General features: G+C 27.8%; 1 protein-coding gene across 3 annotated transcripts in view; it reads left to right on the top strand.

Moving 5' to 3' along the window:
- LOC136076863 (NFX1-type zinc finger-containing protein 1-like) overlaps window positions 1-21,464 on the top strand; it is a 58,417-nt gene that overhangs the window by 8,031 nt on the left and 28,922 nt on the right. Inside the window, exons 1-7 of one of the 3 annotated variants that reach the window (XM_065790491.1) lie at window positions 12,347-15,514; window positions 16,075-16,146; window positions 16,366-16,512; window positions 16,621-16,914; window positions 20,768-20,839; window positions 21,059-21,205; window positions 21,314-21,464. The exon at window positions 21,314-21,464 is cut by the window's right edge and continues 143 nt beyond it. In XM_065790491.1, coding sequence (XP_065646563.1) covers window positions 16,797-16,914; window positions 20,768-20,839; window positions 21,059-21,205; window positions 21,314-21,464 — 488 coding nt within the window. In that variant the 5' untranslated portion in view covers window positions 12,347-15,514; window positions 16,075-16,146; window positions 16,366-16,512; window positions 16,621-16,796. Of the gene's footprint in view, window positions 1-12,346; window positions 15,515-16,074; window positions 16,147-16,365; window positions 16,513-16,620; window positions 16,915-20,145; window positions 20,208-20,767; window positions 20,840-21,058; window positions 21,206-21,313 lie in introns of those variants that run through there. The other 2 variants (XM_065790490.1, XM_065790492.1) reach the window with 2 other exon arrangements.

Below are 21,464 nucleotides of genomic sequence, written 5' to 3'. Positions count from 1 at the left end.
AGGCCGCTGTATAGAGAAACAAATTAAGTGCAGTACTACCAGGGACATGGTAGGGGATCCAAATCAGAACTTCTCGTTTATGAGGCGATCACTTTACCACTACACTAATACTGCTTATGTTACTTTGCTTGTAATTTATAAATACTTTTATATTGATTTGTTCCATTCAAAAGATACAATTTAAAAAAATATAAATAAAATCTTTTTTTAAAAACTTAGAAAATAAAACTGCTTAAATATTTTTATTTAAATCAAATTTTTTAATAATTTAAAACTTTTTATTCAAAATTTGACTAAATTGGTTTTAACTTTGCTGTAAAAGTTATTTTAAAGATTCAAAAATGTATTAGTTGATTTTGGTCAACTTTAGAAAGTATTTTAGTTAATTTAGTTGACAGTCAATTATTTCAAAGTTGCAACAACAATATTAACATAATATTTTGTTTTTCAATAAACAGTAAAAAAAAAATTTAAGTTTTGATAATATGGTTTAAATTTCCCAGAAATGCTCCAGAAATATCCTGGAATTAATTTGTGAATTAGGAATGGAAAGTATTAAGAAATATCATAATGTAAAAAATTTTTATTTTATTAAAACAAAAATATGGAATTATTCTATTTTGTAAAACAAAAAAGGGTAATTCCATGTCCATTGACCCAGGCCATGTCACCATACATCTCAGATTTTGCTGATTTTTATACAGTTGAGGGTACTTAGTATAATACGAATTCCTTAAAAATTTTTGCCTCTAACTCCAGGAAGATCCTAAAATATGACTCGTACTTTTACCAAATATTGGCCTGGGCCCACTTGTCCCCTCAGAATTGCAATGTTTATTTAGAAGTTTCAAGTCACACAACTTTGAAAATATTTGATTTTTTTATTTAAAAATTTGTACCTGGCTATTTTTAGGGGTGACAAATCCAATAAAATGATCAGAAATATAAAAAGTTATTACCAAGTAACTGTATTTATCAATTTAAATATATTTAGGCTATTTTTTATATACCTGTTTTCAATGCCCAAGAAACTCATGTAGCCTCGATGATATCAAAAAAATAATTTTACACATTCTATATTCATTGATCTTTCAGAAAACATAAGCATTTTTCTCCACTTTTGTAGTGGAATATTACAATTATTTTTTCACTTCTTTTCAGGCTAGCTGGAGCTTTGAAACTTTTGGCATTTCTGTAGTGCCAATGAACGTGCATGTTAAAGTTGTTTTCAGGGCTAAGACACCATCGATGAGAGGGTAAGATCATGTGCCCTACTTTTTTGTAGTGGAATCTTGCAATAGATTTTTCACTACTTTCAGACAAACTGAAGCTCTGAAAATTTCAGCATTTGTGTAATCCTGATTAAGTTGTGTTAAAATTGTTTCCGGGGCAGACATCCAGATGGTTCATGAGGCCAGGGCAGCAGAGGCCATGCCCCAATTTAAAAAAAAATTTTTGTTCTGACTAACAAAGTAAAGATAACTTTAAAAATATTGTCTTCAAATAATTTTTTGGTTGATACTTGTTCTATTTGGTTTTTGATATTCTATATTCAATGATCTTTTTAAAAATATTTTTTTGTTTTGTTATTTAGGTGCTTCAAGAAGACCTAACGGTCTTGTCACAGAGCACCCTGGAAGTGCATTTAACCAGGAAGTTCACGCCTCCTTCCTTACCGTGATGCGAAAAATATTTCCATCCAGGTTCTCCTGCTTATTTAGCAAGCGTTATAACCACTGCTCCACGGCCGCACCGTATTTCACCAAACTTTATATGTTTATAAGAATATTTATAAGAAAAGCCGCATCATATTTCATATGCTTATAAGAATTTTGATTTGCAAGTATACAGATTATAAGCAGTCATCCATCTAAAATAATAATTTTAACAAAATTTTACTTAAAATTTAAATGTAAAATATTAAACTTTTTGAATTGAAAAAAGTTGATACTTTTTAATGCTAAAATGTTAACGCCAAGTTGTTTAATTAACTAAAATCCAACAGTAACAAATAAAACAAAAACACCTTTTAAAATCATTATTTTAACTGATATTTAATTCTAAAATGTTAACTTCGAGTTGTTTTATTAATAAGAACTATTTGCAGCAACAAAAAAACATTTCATTACACTAGAATAGAAGAAATTTATTACCTATTATATTCATTGTTAACATTTTTAACATTAACAAATTTATTACAATTAAAAAACCTTGTTAAAGAGACAAAAAATTAGCTTTCACATTCAAAAAAAAGATAAAAGAAATCACTCACTGTTAAATTTTCCATTACCATGGTTACCATGGTGTTTAAGTTGTTTTAATTATATTGTTGTTTTCTCATTTTTAATTTAATCTAAAACGCAATTTAGAAGTTAGTTTTACAGTAAAAATAGATTCATGTCATTTTGGAGAACTGTGAAATTATACTTATTATAAACTAATTTATTGTAGAATGACTGATTTAAAGAGATTGTTATAGAAAATATGCAAGAGAAGAAATAACTTGGATACCTGGAATAACAGATGACGACATTTTAATAATCTGCAATCATCATAAAAAGATTTAAAAAGTAGAACAATTCTTGGAATTAGGAGCTATCACCAATTTAACCCAGAATCTATAGATACTATTAGCTTTAAATGAACAAGTTTTGTTAAAAAAATGCACCTTAGAATGATTTTGTTTGAATACCAATACCACGACTAAACCTACATTAATACTAAAAAATTGTAAAATCAATCAAGTCTAAAATTTTTATTGCTGCTTCGTTGTATTTATTTCAAAAAAATCAAATATTCTTAAAGTTATTTGACTTAAAACCTCTAAATAAACATTGCAATTCTGAGGGGACAAGAGGGGCCCGGCCAATACCTGGTAAAAGTAAAAGAGTCATATTTTAGAATCTTCTTGGAGCCAGAGACTAAAATATTCAAGCAGTTCTTATTATACTAAGTACTCTCAACAGTATAAAAATCAGCAAAATCTGAGATATAAAGTGACATTTTTAAAAATTTCTGGCTCATTTGACATGGAATTACCCTAAAGTTATTTAACAAGTAATCTTTTTGCATTTTTTGCTGAATGCAATTTGTAGGTAAAGTATTGAAAAAAATCTTTAATATGCTTTAAACTAATATATATATATATATATATATATATATATATATATATATATATATATATATATATATATATATATATATATATATATATATATATATATATATATATATATATATATATATATATATATATATATATATAATAATAATAATAATAATAATATTATAATAATCTTTAATAACAATCATAAGTGTATTTATAATAATCATAAGCGTATAACTTATAATAGTGTGTTAATATTAAGCATGCCGTTAGGCGGTCCGTAAAAAACCGTTAATTTCCGTTGCGTTAAAAAAATTAACGAAATTTTCGCTAAAATCCGTTACGTTAAATTTTATTAACGGCAATTTTCCATAAACGGCCGTTAACTTATTTTAACGGACGTTAAACTCCGTTAACGGCCGTAAATTAAAAGATACAACAAAACACATATGTATATTTTAATTACCAATTGTCTTACTGTGTCAGAGCAAAGGTTTTTTCTGCTAAAAGTTACGATATTTCCTGACGAACTGAAAACCCTTTCAGACGGGGAACTTGATGTAGGAATGCAAAATATGGATCTGGAAATTTCAGCCAAGATGGGAAGAACCTTCGAATTGTCTTGCCACCAGGTTAAAACGTTTGTGTTGCTTCTGGTGACAGGCTTTGGCATTAAAAAAAAGAGGATATTTCCTCTTCACTTAATGACATATCACCCATTGCAATATCTTTAACACTAGCAACACAAAAGTCAATTGGCTCCATGAACTGAAAATCTTCTGTGCTTGCGACAGAAATAACTTTTCCAGGGTTGGGATTGTAGATGACCACTATTTGCTTTTTGGTTGATTCAAAACACTAAAATAATAGTGTTTTGAATCAACCAAACCTTTATTTTCAATTTCAGTAAGCAAGGATTCAATAAAAGCTTTTATACTCGGTAATAAAGTAACATCTTCATTTTTTTTATTTGTAAGGTGCACGGTAATGTTATAAAAAGCTGCTATAACATTTTAAATCGTCGGAACGTTATCAGCTGAAAGCATATCACTTATTTTTTTAAATTCTGTCAAGATCAGTAAAAGTTGATTCAATATAACACAGTGTCTAGCATCAGAAATTATTTTTTGTAACTCTGAGACAACTTCTGAGTCTCTAAAAGACTTTAGAGCTGGTCTTAATTTCAATATCGATTATACCATCATGCTGTGGCTGTTCCATTGCGTTTTAACGGAAGCTATTACTTTAACATAAGGCACTATAAAAGAAGCAAATATCATGTTATATTACAATTAATTGAATATTATGAATAGAAATTTAGACACAAAGTAAGTTAAAAAACCAACCATCAAGTTTATTGCAATTTTTTTAAATTTCTTTACAGGTTAAGTATGATTGATGAGTTTTAGAAGAAAGTTTTTTGCAGATGTCAAGAGCATCTTGAATTTCATTAACCTCTTCAAATAAATTTTGTTTCATTGTTTTTAATGCTCTACCTAAACATCATAGGATTAATACTAAGAAGTATTAATCCTATGATCGTAACACAAATTAGCATAAGTTACATGCTTTGAAAGCGTCATTGCTTTTATCATGTTGCTTGCAGCATCAGTTATCATCACTTTTTGTTTTGCTTTCAAGCCGACCACTAACTCAATAATTTTGTCTATTCTATTAGCAATATGCTGAACAGTATGGCGTTCTGAAAACTATTCACAGCTAATAACAAACTTTCTCAAAGTGTAATCATCAGCAATGTAACGCAGAGTTAAAATAATAAATGAATCTACTACTCTAGAGGTCCAGTAGTCAGTGGTAAATCGTACCCTATCTACATTTTTTAGTTCAATTGTCAACTTTTTATCTAATGTTGCCTTCATATTCCGATACATCATAGGTAACTTGTACTTAGAAAATGTTGTCCTACTTTTTATATTAGCACGGGGATTAAAACTATGAACAAAATCTTTAAAACCTTGAGATTCAACTATACTGAAGGGTAGAGATTCGCAAACCAAAAACTTTGTGATATTAAGATCAATAACCAGCTGTTTTTGTTCCTGACTTTTATATTTTGAAAGTAGAGAAACTATATTGTTTTGTGGCTTAAATACTGTTGTATTGTTTTGTTTGCCAATATTTTTTGAACAACTAGAGCGAGCTAAATCTTCTTGTATAACTCTTTTTTTTTGCTGCTGGACCTTGTATCGATCTTTCGATATACTCATCTGAAATTAAAAAACAACTTTTCAATTAAACTGTTTAGTTAAAATAAAACCAGTTAAAAAGTTTTTATTGTAAGTTACCTTGTGTCTCTGTATAGTTATTTTCCTCGCCATCATTTTGATCAACTAAATTTTTTAATTCTTTTTCAACTAATAATTTATAAAAAGATGAATGAGTTATTTTCCAGTGGTATCTCATACTAGATGTTGAACCCTTAGCAAGTTTGTAAACTTTTCGACATTTTTTGCAAATTGCGTTGGCTACTACTTCTCCATCTTTATTAGTTAGTTCTTTTTCAAAATAATCCCAAATAACGGAACATGGCATTTTACAATAAAGAAACTAATATATTTTACAATAAAGAAACTAATATATAAAAAATGATATTAAACTTTTACAATACCGATAATATGCTTTATTTATTTTAATAAAAAATGACATTTAGAAGATGAAATAAGTTTAATAAAGTCAACTAACTGAAATTTATTAGCTAAAAACAGGGCCGTACCAAGGGCGGGGTCGGCCGGGCCGCGGCCTGAGGCGCCAAAATTGGGAGGGCGCAAATTTTAATAAATTAAAAAAACAATAATCAGTTTATGAAACAAATTTTCACGGTGTTGCTGCTGTTGATAAGAAAATTAATTAAAATTCCACCTCTTGACACAAACTCCTAAATATTAAAGCTCATTTACTGAACAAAAGAGCGTCCTTTAACACTAACATACCTTTGATAACTTTTGAACATTATGATTCTATTATGAATCGAACCAAAAAATTATCTGGTGCTGAATTTAAGAAGAAAAAAAAACAGCGCCAAGAAAGTGACGAGAAACTACAAAACTGTTTCAAAAAGTGGTTGGTAACAAACTCAGTGGAAAAACAAATTATTTCAGAGGATATTTGTATTGAAGTTAATGACAATTCAACAGATCCTATAATTGACTTAAGTTCAGATCATCATTTGGAATTAATTGAAGAGGAGATTTTCATCAGCCAAAGTTAAGAAGAATTTTGCACAACTGATTCAGAACCAACAAGGGAAAATGGAAATGCCCAGCTTTCAGGCCCAGCTGAAATGGACGAGGATGAACTTCATTCAGAAATCTCAAAAATTTCAGTGGCCTCGGAAGAAAATTTTCAATACAGGGATCCAGCAGCATAGCGTAAAATAACGGACAAAACAAGATGCTTTTTGATTGAGTATGGGCCAGAGCAAGACAGAAGAGAATTTTGAACACGCTGTGTAATTTTGAAAACAGAATGCGACACTTCAGCTCAAAATGGTATGAAAAAATTTATTCCAATGGTGAAAAATTTGTTCGCACTTGGCTGCAGTACAGCAACAAAAAAGATTTTTTATTTTGTTTTTGCTGTTTGTTATTTTCAACAACAAAAACCAACAATTTTTCAGAAATTTACAAAGGGTTTTGTGACTGGAAAAAACTAAACCCAAGAATTCCTGACCATGAAAACCAAAGATGCTATTCTGATTGGAAAACTCTTGAAAAAAACCTCAAGAAAGGAAAGACCCTGGATTCTGATCTGCAGAGAGTTATCAGTGGAGAGATGAAAAAGTGGAGAGACATCTTGAAAGTGATTGTTGATGCAATTTTGTTCTGTGCCAAGAACAATCTTGCCCTTTGGGGAACAACAGAAGACATCGGTCAACAAAACAGTGGCATTTTTCTGAGCTTAATTGAGTTGATTAGCCATTATTATCCATTAGTGGCTGAACACATTGTGTCCGTTAAAGCAAAAAAAAACCACAACATCCTACTTTTCTCCTTGAATTCAAAATGAGCTGATTGAGTTACTTGGGCAGAAAGTCAGGAACGAAATTTTGTCAAACATCAAGGAAGCTAAATACTACTCTATTCTGTTTGACTGCACTCCAGATTCCTCCCATAAAGAGCAGATGACTCAGATCATCAGGTATGTCCACATCAGTGATGAAACCTGCACAACTAAGGAAAGCTTTGTGGACTTTATTGAATCTCACCAAAAAACCGGAAAAGGTCTTGCAACAGAGATAACTGAAAAATTGGAGAAGGATGGTCTAACCATTTCCGATTGCCGGGGCCAAAGCTATGACAATGGAGCTAATATTTCTGGAAAATACAATAGCGTAAAGGTTCGTATCCATTCTCTTAATTAATCAGCAAGATTTTTTCAAAAAAGAAGCAATCACACCATTGCACAGACAAATCAAAGACGTTCTTCAAGTTTTGGAATCCATTATCCACAATCCCATGACAAATGGTGTCACAGTTAGCAGTGCAAAAGAACTTTTCATTCAATTTGATTTCAGTTTTTTGTGTTTGTTGGATTTCTGGTGTCAAATTCTTTCTCTAATTGACCGGGATAACAAACTGCTTCAGTCAAAAACCATTTCCATTGACATTGCCGCAAAAAAAAAAATGAAAGGATTGAAGGCTTCCATTCAAAATCTTCGAGATGTTGAGGTGGACAACATTATCAAAGATGCCACAGAAAAAGCTAACCAGAGTGAAATTGATGGTTGCTTTCCAATCAAGAGGAAGTGCAAAGTGAAGCGGATGGCACTTTATGAAGCTGAAGATGACTCTCACCTTCTCACAGCAAAAACAGAATTCGGATCTTAGTGCAACCTTGTGTTTGACAGCATTGTTACACAAATTGAGTGGCAGTTTGATGTCTGCTGTATCCTCTGATTTTGACTTCCTCAGTGGGTATTCACTCTCTAAAAGTTCAGTGGAAGAACTCAAGAAAAAAGCTGCAAATTTATTTCAAATTTACAAGGCAGATTTAGATTCTCCGATTTCCAGTCAGAAATGGCAAGCTTTAAATATCAAGCTGCCGCAATGATGGACAACTTTGAAAAATCTATCCCGATCGACATTTTGCAGCTCATTTATAAATATTCTTTGACTGATGCTTATCCCAACATGGCAATTGCTATTCGTATCTTCCTCACCATACCAGTCACAGTTGCTACGTATGAGAGAAGTTTCAGTAAACTTAAGCTCATAAAAAACTATATGAGGTCAACAATGGGCCAAGAACGTTTGTCTAGTTTGGCTATAATTTCAATTGAAAATGAAGTGGCAAACAACATTGATTTTGATGTTGTCATTAGTGAATTTGCCTCAAGAAAAGCCAGAAAAGTGACATTGAACTAAAGTTTGTGTAACCTTAATGACAAATTTTACTTATAACTTGATATGATAAATTTTGTGATCAATAAATCGTTTTTTTCGTTTAATTTTCTTTTTTTTTTTTTTGTGGGGAAGGGGGGGCGCAATTTTTTTTTCTTGCCCGAAGCGATAAATTGGCTCGGTACGGCCCTGGCTAAAAACTTTTTTTTTTTTTTTTAATTATTTAAACTTTTAATTATATATTTAAACTCGAGTTATAAGTTTAACAAATGTACAAAAATGTTTTAAATTTTTCATTAAAGCTGTAAAATAATATTTTTATAAATTTTTATTAACATATTTATAAAATTTTATTTTGAAAAAAAAATTTATAAAATTTTCTGTTATATAAAATTTTTGCTAAAAATTTCAAAACCTTTAGTTCGATAATCGAACTGTATATTTCGAAATTTATTTTGCTCCTCGTCGTCCATTCAACCGCGGTTGAATGAACGATGAGGAGTTGTATTCATTCAACCGCGGTTGAATGAATACAGTTCGATTATCGAACTAAAGGTTTTGAAACTTTGAAACTGAAATGTAACTCGTAACTCCAATTAACAAATTTTATGAAGCAACAAGTCTTATATTACATAAGAAAGAAAAAATACATAGAAAATAACAAACAAAATTTCAACAAATAACTAATTTCAAATGAGTAGATGCAAATAAAAGAGTTAATCTATTTTCCTACCATTGTGATGAATAAATAAAAGTATTTCTCCTGTTTTAGGTAATAATCTAGATCTTTTTTTCTCATAGATGTTACCATATTCTGAGAACATTCTTTCTGAAAATACGGATGATGCTGGAGTGCATAGGCGGTTTAAAGCAATTTCTTTTAATAGAGGAAATCGTTCTTCTTGCATCCAAGCCTTCAATGGACAGCATTTTCTGTCTACCAGTGGTTCAGAAATAAATTTTTTTATTTCTTTTCTAATCAAAATCTCATTCAATTTTTTTTCTACTTTTCCTTTTTTGGAAGGTATCGTTTTTTCAGATGTTGCATTTATAATCTCTTTAAAACACGATTCAAGTGAGTCTTCTTCTTTTTCAGTATTTACTGAAAACTTTAATTGTGGTGATTCATTTACATGAAAATCTACTTCTTCTGAACAAACTATTGTTTTTTCAAAGGATAAAACATCATTTATTAACCAATACTTAGCCTGTTTTTTGGTATCATCATCAAAAAAAGAAAACTTATATCTTGGATCTATTGATGTAGCCATAACATAGCATCTATTTTTCGTGATGTGCAAAGACTTTAAATTGTTTGCGTCTGCAAAAAATCGATTTTTTAAAGAAGTTTTAAGTTGACTCTGAGTTTTTTGAATACTTAAATCAACTTGACATTTGGACATATATTTATTTAATGTGCATATATTTGGAATAACAGAGGACAAAGTTGTTATTTCTGAACTCATTTCCAGAGTTAATTGGAAAAAAGGTTTTAGCAGTTTAATAATGCTTGATATAAGTGTCCATTGAAAAGTAGAAAAAGTCATTAAGTCAGAACGTTCTGCTTAGTATAGTTGAACTGGAATTTTTAATTTGTTTAATCTTTCAAGCATCAAATAAGTGCTGTTCCATCTTGTTGGGACATCTTGAACAAGACAAAGATTGTCAAGATTTTGTTGTTGCTGAATTTTCTTAAAATTGCTACATGCTAGGGACGAATGATTGAAATGAGTTACAAGTCGACGACATTTTGCAAGGACATCAATTACAATATTTGCACTCATGATTGAATCTGAAACAACTAATTGAAGTAAATGAATGGCACAATGGATTGATGGAATTTTGGTTAGATTACTCCCTTTAACCATATTGCTAGCACCATCTCTTACAAGAAGGTGTTGTCTTTCAACTTGAATTTTCCAGCTATCCCACATACTTTCTAACTTTTCAGATATGTTTACTCCTGTATGGCTTTCAAAAAAATGAGAAGCATGTAATACCACATCAATTCTGTTAAAATCTTTATCAATACAGTGGCCTGACAATGAAATAAATGATTCGTGAGATATCGGGCATGTCCATATATCTGAAGAAAAGCTTTTTTTAACTTAATAGAAATTTTATTCTTTAATTCCATGTAAAGTTGAGGAGTTATTGTTTGGAAAAAATATATTCTACTTGGTAAGGAAGATCTAGGTTCTAGATGATTTATTAAATTATTGAAACCTGTATCTTCAACTAAAGTAAACGGCTGGTTGTCTAAGGTCATCATTAACCCAATTTTACGATGAATAGCTTGGGATCTAGAATCATTAATGTTCCATACTTTTTTTGACTTTAAATACTCATCTATTGAAGTCTGCTTAGAAGTTTCACAAGCGATTTCCTCACTTTCTGTTGTACCAGTTGAGAAAACTGCCGGTGTGAGCTGAGCTGTTCTTTTCTGTTCACTTTTATTTCTCTCTTTACAATATTCTTTTGGATGATTTATTATAATATGGTTATGCAGAGGTGTTGTACTAAAACACTTTTGCCCAGCCTCCTTAGTTCCATGTTTAATTGTTTTTTTACAGATATTACAGGTTGCATACGCATCACTTGCGTCATTTATTTTATATAATGACCAGATAAAGCTCCTCATTATTAAATTTTCCTGAAATATAAAACTATACGTATTCACAATTGATATTAAATATTTAATTATAATACACACATTTGATACCAAAAAATTTGTTGGTATAGAATCTATAATAATAAATGATTATTTCGATATAACGTTGTTATCTATACTATAGATAATAACGTTATATTGTATACACTATTCTTTTATTACAGAACAAATAGAACGTTAGTTTAAAAATAATGAATGAAAACTACTTGTGAAACTCAATTTGAAGATAATAAAACGTAATAAAAATTTGTTGTTTCGAAAAATGATTTCAAAATATTCATTCAAAGAAACGTTTTAATTTCAAAATTCCAATTATGTAGAAATATAAATTCCTCGAAATTCTTTTATGCATTTAAGAAATTCAGTGTAATATTTTTATTATTTTTGCAAATGTAGCAAAGTATGTATTTTATTCAAAGAAACATACTTTGCTACATTTGCATTTTTTTTAACAAGTTTTTTTTTCTTATCTGCTATGTATATATAATATATATACCTTTATATATTTTATATGTTTATATATATATATATATATATATATATACATATATATATATATATATATATATATATATATATATATATATATATATATATATATATATATATATATATATATATATATATATATATATAAAATATACATAATATGAAAGTATGTATATGACAGCTAAAAATATTAGAAATTTAGCTTAAAAAGTTTAGATAATAATAATTCAATGAAACAATAAAAGGGACATAATTCACGAAAGGCTAGATTAGACCCGCAACTGTAATAACATATATTTAAAAAGTTGGGTGCCCCTGCTGAGTCCCAATTTTAGAGGGCCGGGGAAAGCTGCACCCTTTAATCTGTCATTGAATATGCCTATTGTCACTCTAAATGATATTGTATACAAAATAACTCACTAAAAAAGAAATCCTTTTACTCAATTCTATTCTGATTAGGCAAATAATGATATTCAATATCAGCATAAATCCGGCCGGATATAAAAATAAATATCCGGTACATCCGTATCTGGCCGGATACACAAAAACCATATCCGTTACACCTCTGAAATTAACGGAATTAACGGAAATTCACAAAAAAATATCGGTCTGTTAAAAAATTTTAACGGAAATTTTCCGTTAATATTGTACGTTCAAATTTTTTAACGTAACGGACGTTAAAGGTAATGGACGGAAACTGATTTACCGGACGGAAAAATGAAACGCCCATGCTTAGTTTATCTATAAAAATAGTTTATTATAATGTTATTTTAGACATAAAGTAAGACAGATAAATAAATAAAAGAATCATTTTAAAAAAAATGTTATTAATTAGACCAATTTGAATCATTAAATATTGGTCTATATTTCAATGCTTTATATATGTTTGAATTGCTATTATATGTTTAATAAACATTAAAAAATATACGTCAAAAATATGTTTCTATCTTAACGACTAATAGAGATTTGTTCTAAATGTTTAGAAACAACTACCTTCTGGATTTCATTTTGAATGGATAAATGAACAACGTTTAGACCAACTAAACATTTTGTCTAAATGTTGTTTCAGCGTTTAACAGACATTTTTATGTTTATTGGGTATTTAATAACCTTGTTACAAATAGTGAGGCCTTTATATAGTTTGTATATTGGTTTTCCAGTATATTATTGTAAAATTAAAATGAAACCAATAGTCTAACAAGACCATCTTCAAATGAAAAAAAATAAGGAAAAGTGTACAGTAAAAAATTATGTAAACATTGACACATCTTTAGAAATTTTTTTTTTTTAGCTTACAAACTAAATTTGGTACGCAATATTTCCATGTGTTTACAAATGATGTTGTTACCATAATGGTTGCCATAAACTAATAAAGAACTTTATTAGTTATTTAATATTATTGATAGATAATTAATATTGTTGTTGGGATTCAACTGTCAATGCTACCCCCTATATGGGGTAACATTAGTATAGACAGTAGTATGTTTTATGCTGTAAATGTTAAAGTTACATCGTGAGGGGTAACATTATCATTGGAATTTCGACAAACAAAATACGGAATACATTTTAAATATATATTAGAACTAAGCTACACTTTAGTTTTTTGAAAATTAGCAGTAGGCCTATGTAAAGTAAAGTGGTGTAACATTGACATATCTTTTGAAAATATATTTTTTCTCATGTTTTGACAAAAATTTCATGTCAATTAATTAGTCATGTAGTATTATTGATAAGTAGTTGGTTTTGTTGTTAGCGTGCCACTGTCAAAACCAACAAAATCTTGCAGCATTGTAATTTTTTGTTGGATTTCTTTGTGACAGGCTTTTTGGTGTTTTTTTTAAGACTAATTTTCAATTTTGGGATTGCTTTGTTTGATTCCATTTTATATAATTGTAAAAGATTCATCAGATCTAAGCATTCCACCAACTTTTGCTTGGTTCTTGGCCCATGGGGTGACTTCAGCATTTCTGTCAATGTTACCCCAAAACTGAAATATGCGTTTAAAAAAAAATGCTACAAAAAAATCTTAAATGCTTATTATTTAGAAACATTATCATAAAAATACATGTAAAAATGATATTATAATATGGTTTTACTTATCTTTTAACTAAAATTTTTCTGCAACAAAAAAACTAGAATTAATTTATGCCCGCCATATTGTGTTATTTATACTTACTGATAGGCGGATTAAAATAGTTATATTTGTTCATTCAACATCTGGCTTCAGTATCTGTTAAAATTTAAACAATACTCAACGGGTGTCAAGTAAAAACGTTTAATCTAACACATGTCAATTTTACCCACATGTCAAAGGCATTACCTTACAATTGCAACAAAAGATCTCAGTATAGTCAGCAATAGTTTCATCTAAACTTATGTAAGAGAACGGTTCAGTAGATTAATTAGATAATAAAAAGTTTTTTATTTTTGTTATTTTTCTGTTTGATTATATTAGTTATAATGTGGTAAAACAAAATATTTTGATGTTATTTGTACAATATTTTAGACAAACATTTTGTTAGCACTATGTTTTTAATACACTACTTTACCAAGTGTCCTAGTTAGTATTTCTCCCCTCCCCTGAAAAGGTTTTAAGGCCCTAAAGTTTATTTTCTTTCTAAAAAATGCGCTTAAGGCTTAAAGCAATACAATTAATGCTTAAATTTAGTTAAACATATGTTACAACTGTAATACAAATATTACAACAGAATCAATAAGTAACATAACTTTTTGTGAGCTTTCATTTCTCAGTCTAGTTAAAGCAATAGATTTTCTGCATCATTACAAAATTATCAATCTTTTTAAGAAAGTATTTTTTGGCTAGTGAGCAACAAATTGTATTAGTATGTCTACATAGAGGTATTTTCGGGTACTTAACTATTCATTTACTTTACACACCCTTATGCATAAATAATCTCAAACATTTTGTGACAAACTTTAATAATAAAATATCTTGGTTTCATCTGGTATGGTTTTATTACAGGATATAGTAATACACTTATAATAATACTTTTGATGTTATTCATGAGTTTTTTGAGCTAATTTGTTTATTTTTCTTAGTGTATTTTGTTCTTGGAATAACTTTTTTTTGTTTAATTTGTTACATACAATATTACTACTGTAAGATACATAATTAAAAAACAAATGTTTTAAAATAAATCAAAAAGCTAAATTTGTAGGATTTTTCAAATAAGCATTTAAAAAGTAAAAAAAAGGTCTTGTCACAGAGCATCCCATAATAGCATTTAATGAGGAATTTTTACTTATCCTGCCTTGCAGAGGTGGTATTGGTCTACTGGCATTTTGATCATAAGCCAGCAACTCTAACCAATGCACCATGGCTTTTATATGACAAATTTATTAAAAAAAAAAATTTGCTTATTGTTTAATGTCTTTAAAAAATATTCCACAACTTTTTTGCCTAAAATTATTTAGAGCCACTGAATATGCAATGTGTCATTTAATTTTGCCCTCACTGTTAAAGTATTTCATCAATATTAGCAGAGAAGCAAAGAAATAAATTTAGTTGCATGGAATTGTCAAATGGTGTCTTTTTATTTAATCTTACAAGAGTTTACTAACTTTCTATTATCTGCTTGAATCAGTAATGTATCAATAATGTGCATAGACAAACTTAATAAAATAAAATTATATTCAGATTCAAATGTTATTAGTACAGTGTGATAAAATATTTTTCAGAAGCAGATAAAGAACTGTGTTGAAGTATTTGCTTTTTATAGGCAGAAAAAGAGATAATTTCCTTTTTTTTTAATTTGTTTGTTTTGTTTTGCAATGTAATTGTAATATTTAAACATCAAGAGTGTAATCAAGATGTGATATCATGGTTGAATTGATTGAAAAAAAATTAAACAAATAGCTCAAGGATTGGTAAGATCCATTATTTTAAATATTATTTTTAATTTTCATAGACAATTTACTGGAACAAAAATTTATTGCACCTTTGGATAACTTGACAGGCTGAGTTACTAAGTTTTATTGCTTTAATTGATTGCAATGTTATGAAAAATCATATTGATAATATAGGTTGTGGAACTAATAAATGCACAAATACAACAGGAATGATGATATAAGTTTCATAATATTGAAACACTTGTACTAAGAATGACAACAATTATTATTCTTATAAGTATTTCTAATCTAAATCAACAAAAAATAATCAAATCAAAACAAATATTAATTCATGCATACACTTAAAACCTTTACATTACATTTTGTAAGAGAAAAGTTTTAGATTTTAGGTCAAATTTATTTTTCTAATTTTAAATAATGCTAGAGTTTTTTGCATTCTTGCCAATCATCTTGAAAAATTTTAAATTCTTTTAACTTTTAAAAAAACTTAAATCTTAAAACTTAAAACTTCTTTTATAAAATTAAAAATATTAATGAGTTTCTTGTGCAATTGGTAAACTAAAGCAATTTGTTTTTAGAGTCACCTGAGGCATCTAGAGCTAGAACAAAAAGAAGAAAAGAAAGAGGAGAGAAAATCCAATTGCTAAATGGTAAGAATAAAAAAACAAATCTTCTACAAAGTGATAACACATGTTATTAGCATTCTAAAAGTAATATTGTTAATTAAATTATGCAAATTTTTTTTAATAACTTTTTATAAATAATTTTTGTAGATAAATTTTGCTTATAACTACAACTTAATCTATAAGTAGTTTTAAAATAACATACTACGCCATTATTACAATTTATTACATTATTACACATTTTAGAAAGTCAAAAGACAAAAGAACAAAATCAACAAGGAAAGTTAAATAACTCTTTTGAGAAGCGAAAATTCTTAGATAAAATTGTAGTGAAACAAGGTGTCAGTGAGGCTTCTGGAAAGCGAGTTACAATCAACCCTTCTAAGAAGCAAGGTGAGATTAATACTTTTGTAAAAAAATCTGTAAATAACACTTCTGTTAAGCAAGCTTTGAATAACAGTTCTGAAACAAAAAGTGTAAATAACACTTCTGTGATACTAGGTGCAGCTAACGTATCTATTAAACGAAGCGTAAACAACACTTCTGTCAAGCAAGATGTAAAAAACTCATCTTTGAAGAAAGCTGTAAATAGCACTTCTCTTAAGCAAAGAGTAAGTGCCACTACTGTTAAACAAAATGGAGTTGACACTTTGAAGAATAGCATAAGCAACCATTCTATGAAAACAGATGTGATAAGTAATGCATCAAGTCAAAATAATATAGATAGCAGTCAACATCAGAATAAAAGTAATGTGAAAATAAAACTAAATAGATACAAAAATACAACTGTTCAAGGTAAAACTGGTTTATTTATTATTAATTATTTAAAAGATTAAAATGTAAGTTAAAATAATTTTAGTCTTTTTAATATTACATAAATATCATATATATATATATATATATATATATATATATATATATATATATATATATTTATATATATATATATATATAATTATTTATATATATATATATATATATAAATATTTATATATATATATATATATAAATATTTATATATATATATATAAATATTTATATATATATATATAAATATTTATATATATATATATAAATATTTATATATATATATATTTATATATATATTTATATATATATATATTTATATATATATATATTTATATATATATAAATATATATATATATAAATATATATATATATATATAAATATATATATATATGTAAATATATATATATAAATATATATATATATATATTTATATATAAATATATATATATAAATATATATATATATATTTATATATATATATATATATATATATATACACACACACACACACACACACACACACACACACACACACCCACACACACACACACACAAACACACACACACACACATAGTGGGTGGCCAAATTATTAGTTACAGTTTATTTTTTCACAAAAAATGCAATTAAATATGAATTTTAAATGAATAAATTTGCTTCTACTCTTACATTCTTTGAGATTTTAGTATCAATAATAATTTTCTATTTTTTTCTTATGAAGTGGCCTTCTTTATATAGTTAAAGGGATGATGAACCAGGATAAATATAAAAAAGTATTAGCTACTAAATTAATTCCTCAGTTACATGATTGGTTTCCTGGTCCATCTAAATGTATCTTTCTGCCCCATCATGCATTGTTCTGCCCCATGCCATAAAGCTAAATCAGTGACAAGATATTTAATGTCAAAAGATGTTACTGTTTTACCATCGCTTGGCAATTCTCCGACTTAAACCTAATAGAGAACGCCTGTGAACTTTTTAAGCGGAAAATTAGGCATGAAACTATAAGCAACAAAAAAAATCTCATAGAGGCACTAAATAATGCCTGTTATTATGATTAGGAATTAAAAACAAATGTAAAGAATTGCACTGAAAGTCTGCCAAGAAGGATACAAGAAGTAATTGATGCAATAAGCGGCCCAACTAAATACTAAAAAACATTTTGTATTATGATTTTTCTTAAATAAATGCTTAAAAATAGTAATAGTGTTTAAATAAGTGTTTTACTTTTTAAAGAAAACTATTTATTTAAGCTAGTAGCACTAATATTTATATAAAAGTTTAATATAAGAATACATAAAAGAGCTTTTTATGGTTAGTATTATAATTTTTGCAAATGTAACTAATAATTTGGCTGTCCACTGTATTCATAAATATATATATATATATATATATATATATATATATATATATATATATATATATATATATATATATATATGTAAATATATACAACCCGTAGATGTTGTCCGAAAGTTTTTTCCATATTTTGTTGACAAAAAGTAAAAATTAAAATGCAAGACCGGAATTATTTTTTTTTATTAATTGAGAGACTGCCTGCCCCAACCAAACCCTCAGTCGATGTAGCAACACTCCCTTGCGGGTCAGGCTATTTGTCAGTCGATGTAGCAGCACTCCCTTGCGGGTCAGGCTATTTGTCAGTCAATGTAGCAGTACTCCCTTGCGAGTCAGGCTATTTGTCAGTCGATGTAGCAGCACTCCCTTGCGAGTCAGGCTATAAGATAGTCGATGTAGCAACACTCCGCGCATGATTTACAGTAAAAAAAAATATATATATTCTGGTCAATTAAATTTGCGTTTTTGTGGTTTTTTTTAAAAACGATTTATTTGTAATTAAATTAATGGTTTTTACTTTCATCCAACACGCAAATGTTGGACGAAAGTCAAAAGTAATTAAAAGTGACGTATGTGTTGGCGTAAGAATCACTTTTTTCCTTCCGCTCTTCCCAAAGACAACAAACTATATATATATATATATATATATATATATATATATATATATATATATATATATATATATATATATATATATATATGCATATATATATAATTTTTTTTAACTTTTACATATATTAGGAAATCAATTTATAATTTAATATGATCAGACTTTTTAATAGAGTTAAATAACTTTTCTTTTCTTTTTTTTCTATTCTTGTGTCTAGTACACCACCGCCTCACTTATTTGCTTTACTTGCTAACTATATTGTTTTAAAATTAATATATGAAATACCTCTTAACAATTTTGATCTTTGAGTTTGAAATACCTCTGTACTTTCTTAACTAAACATTTCCTAATTTTTTAAGCATAATTTTTTTAAAGCTTTCTCAATAAGACAGTTAATATGCAAAGCGTTTGAATTCACACTAAAAAAACTCTTCAGTGTAAATATTGTTGAACTAAACTCATTTTAATAGTTAATAGTACTTAAAATTGAAATAATTTTTTTTTAATTACGCATCAATTTATTGTAATTGACTGCAATTATTTGAGTGCTTGTCTTTATAGTTTGAGAGTTAGGCAATGATAGCTCTGTTTTAATATGTTCTTTTGATAACTATATTATCCACACTTCTTCCTCATTACTTTTGCCTATGTTATATTATGAGTTTTATAATTAAAAAAAGTGGTTTATTAATGTTTTAATATTTTTGTTTTTTTAAATTTTATTTATGCAACTTGTCAGGTCAGTCATATGGTTATCATGATCACTCTGCTACTGGTAACATTTTATCAGTGCAACCTGTTTCATGTCCTACTGCCTTGTAGTATTCTCCTTCTAAGCAAAGGCTTATTTAATCTGTTATGCTTACAGTGATATATATATTTTTGTCTTTTATATAGTTAGAGGTGTCTTAGTTATTGTATTAGCAGAGAAGCAAGGAAATAAATTTAGTTGCATGGAATTGTCAAATGGTGTCTTTTTATTTAATCTTACAAGAGTTTACTAACTTTCTATTATCTGCTTGAATCAGTAATGTATCAATAATGTGCATAGACAAACTTAATAAAATAAAATTATATTCAGATTCAAATGTTATTAGTACAGTGTGATAAAATATTTTTCAGAAGCAGATAAAGAACTGTGTTGAAGTATTTGCTTTTTATAGGCAGAAAAAGAGATAATTTCCTTTTTTTTTAATTTGTTTGTTTTGTTTTGCAATGTAATTGTAATATTTAAACATCAAGAGTGTAATCAAGATGTGATATCATGGTTGAATTGATTGAAAAAAAAATTAAACAAATAGCTCAAGGATTGGTAAGATCCATTATTTTAAATATTATTTTTAATTTTCATAGACAATTTACTGGAACAAAAATTTATTGCACCTTTGGATAACTTGACAGGCTGAGTTACTAAGTTTTATTGCTTTAATTGATTGCAATGTTATGAAAAATCATATTGACAATATAGGTTGTGGAACTAATAAATGCACAAATACAACAGGAATGATGATATAAGTTTCATAATATTGAAACACTTGTACTAAGAATGACAACAATTATTATTCTTATAAGTATTTCTAATTTAAATCAACAAAAAATAATCAAATCAAAACAAATATTAATTCATGCATACACTTAAAACCTTTACATTACATTTTGTAAGAGAAAAGTTTTAGATTTTAGGTCAAATTTATTTTTCTAATTTTAAATAATGCTAGAGTTTTTTGCATTCTTGCCAATCATCTTGAAAAATTTTAAATTCTTTTAACTTTTAAAAAAACTTAAATCTTAAAACTTAAAACTTCTTTTATAAAATTAAAAATATTAATGAGTTTCTTGTGCAATTGGTAAACTAAAGCAATTTGTTTTTAGAGTCACCTGAGGCATCTAGAGCTAGAACAAAAAGAAGAAAAGAAAGAGGAGAGAAAATCCAATTGCTAAATGGTAAGAATAAAAAAACAAATCTTCTACAAAGTGATAACACATGTTATTAGCATTCTAAAAGTAATATTGTTAATTAAATTATGCAAATTTTTTTTAATAACTTTTTATAAATAATTTTTGTAGATAAATTTTGCTTATAACTACAACTTAATCTATAAGTAGTTTTAAAATAACATACTACGCCATTATTACAATTTATTACATTATTACACATTTTAGAAAGTCAAAAGACAAAAGAACAAAATCAACAAGGAAAGTTAAATAACTCTTTTGAGAAGCGAAAATTCTTAGATAAAATTGTAGTGAAACAAGGTGTCAGTGAGGCTTCTGGAAAGCGAGTTACAATCAACCCTTCTAAGAAGCAAGGTGAGATTAATACTTTTGTAAAAAAATCTGTAAATAACACTTCTGTTAAGCAAGCTTTGAATAACAGTTCTGAAACAAAAAGTGTAAATAACACTTCTGTGATACTAGGTGCAGCTAACGTATCTATTAAACGAAGCGTAAACAACACTTCTGTCAAGCAAGATGTAAAAAACTCATCTTTGAAGAAAGCTGTAAATAGCACTTCTCTTAAGCAAAGAGTAAGTGCCACTACTGTTAAACAAAATGGAGTTGACACTTT

Source organism: Hydra vulgaris, chromosome 02, assembly GCF_038396675.1.
Source record: "Hydra vulgaris chromosome 02, alternate assembly HydraT2T_AEP".
Classification (NCBI taxonomy): Eukaryota; Metazoa; Cnidaria; class Hydrozoa; order Anthoathecata; family Hydridae; genus Hydra; species Hydra vulgaris.
The sequence above is the reverse complement of the archived record's forward strand: the minus strand, read 5'-3'. Positions and strand labels throughout refer to the sequence as shown.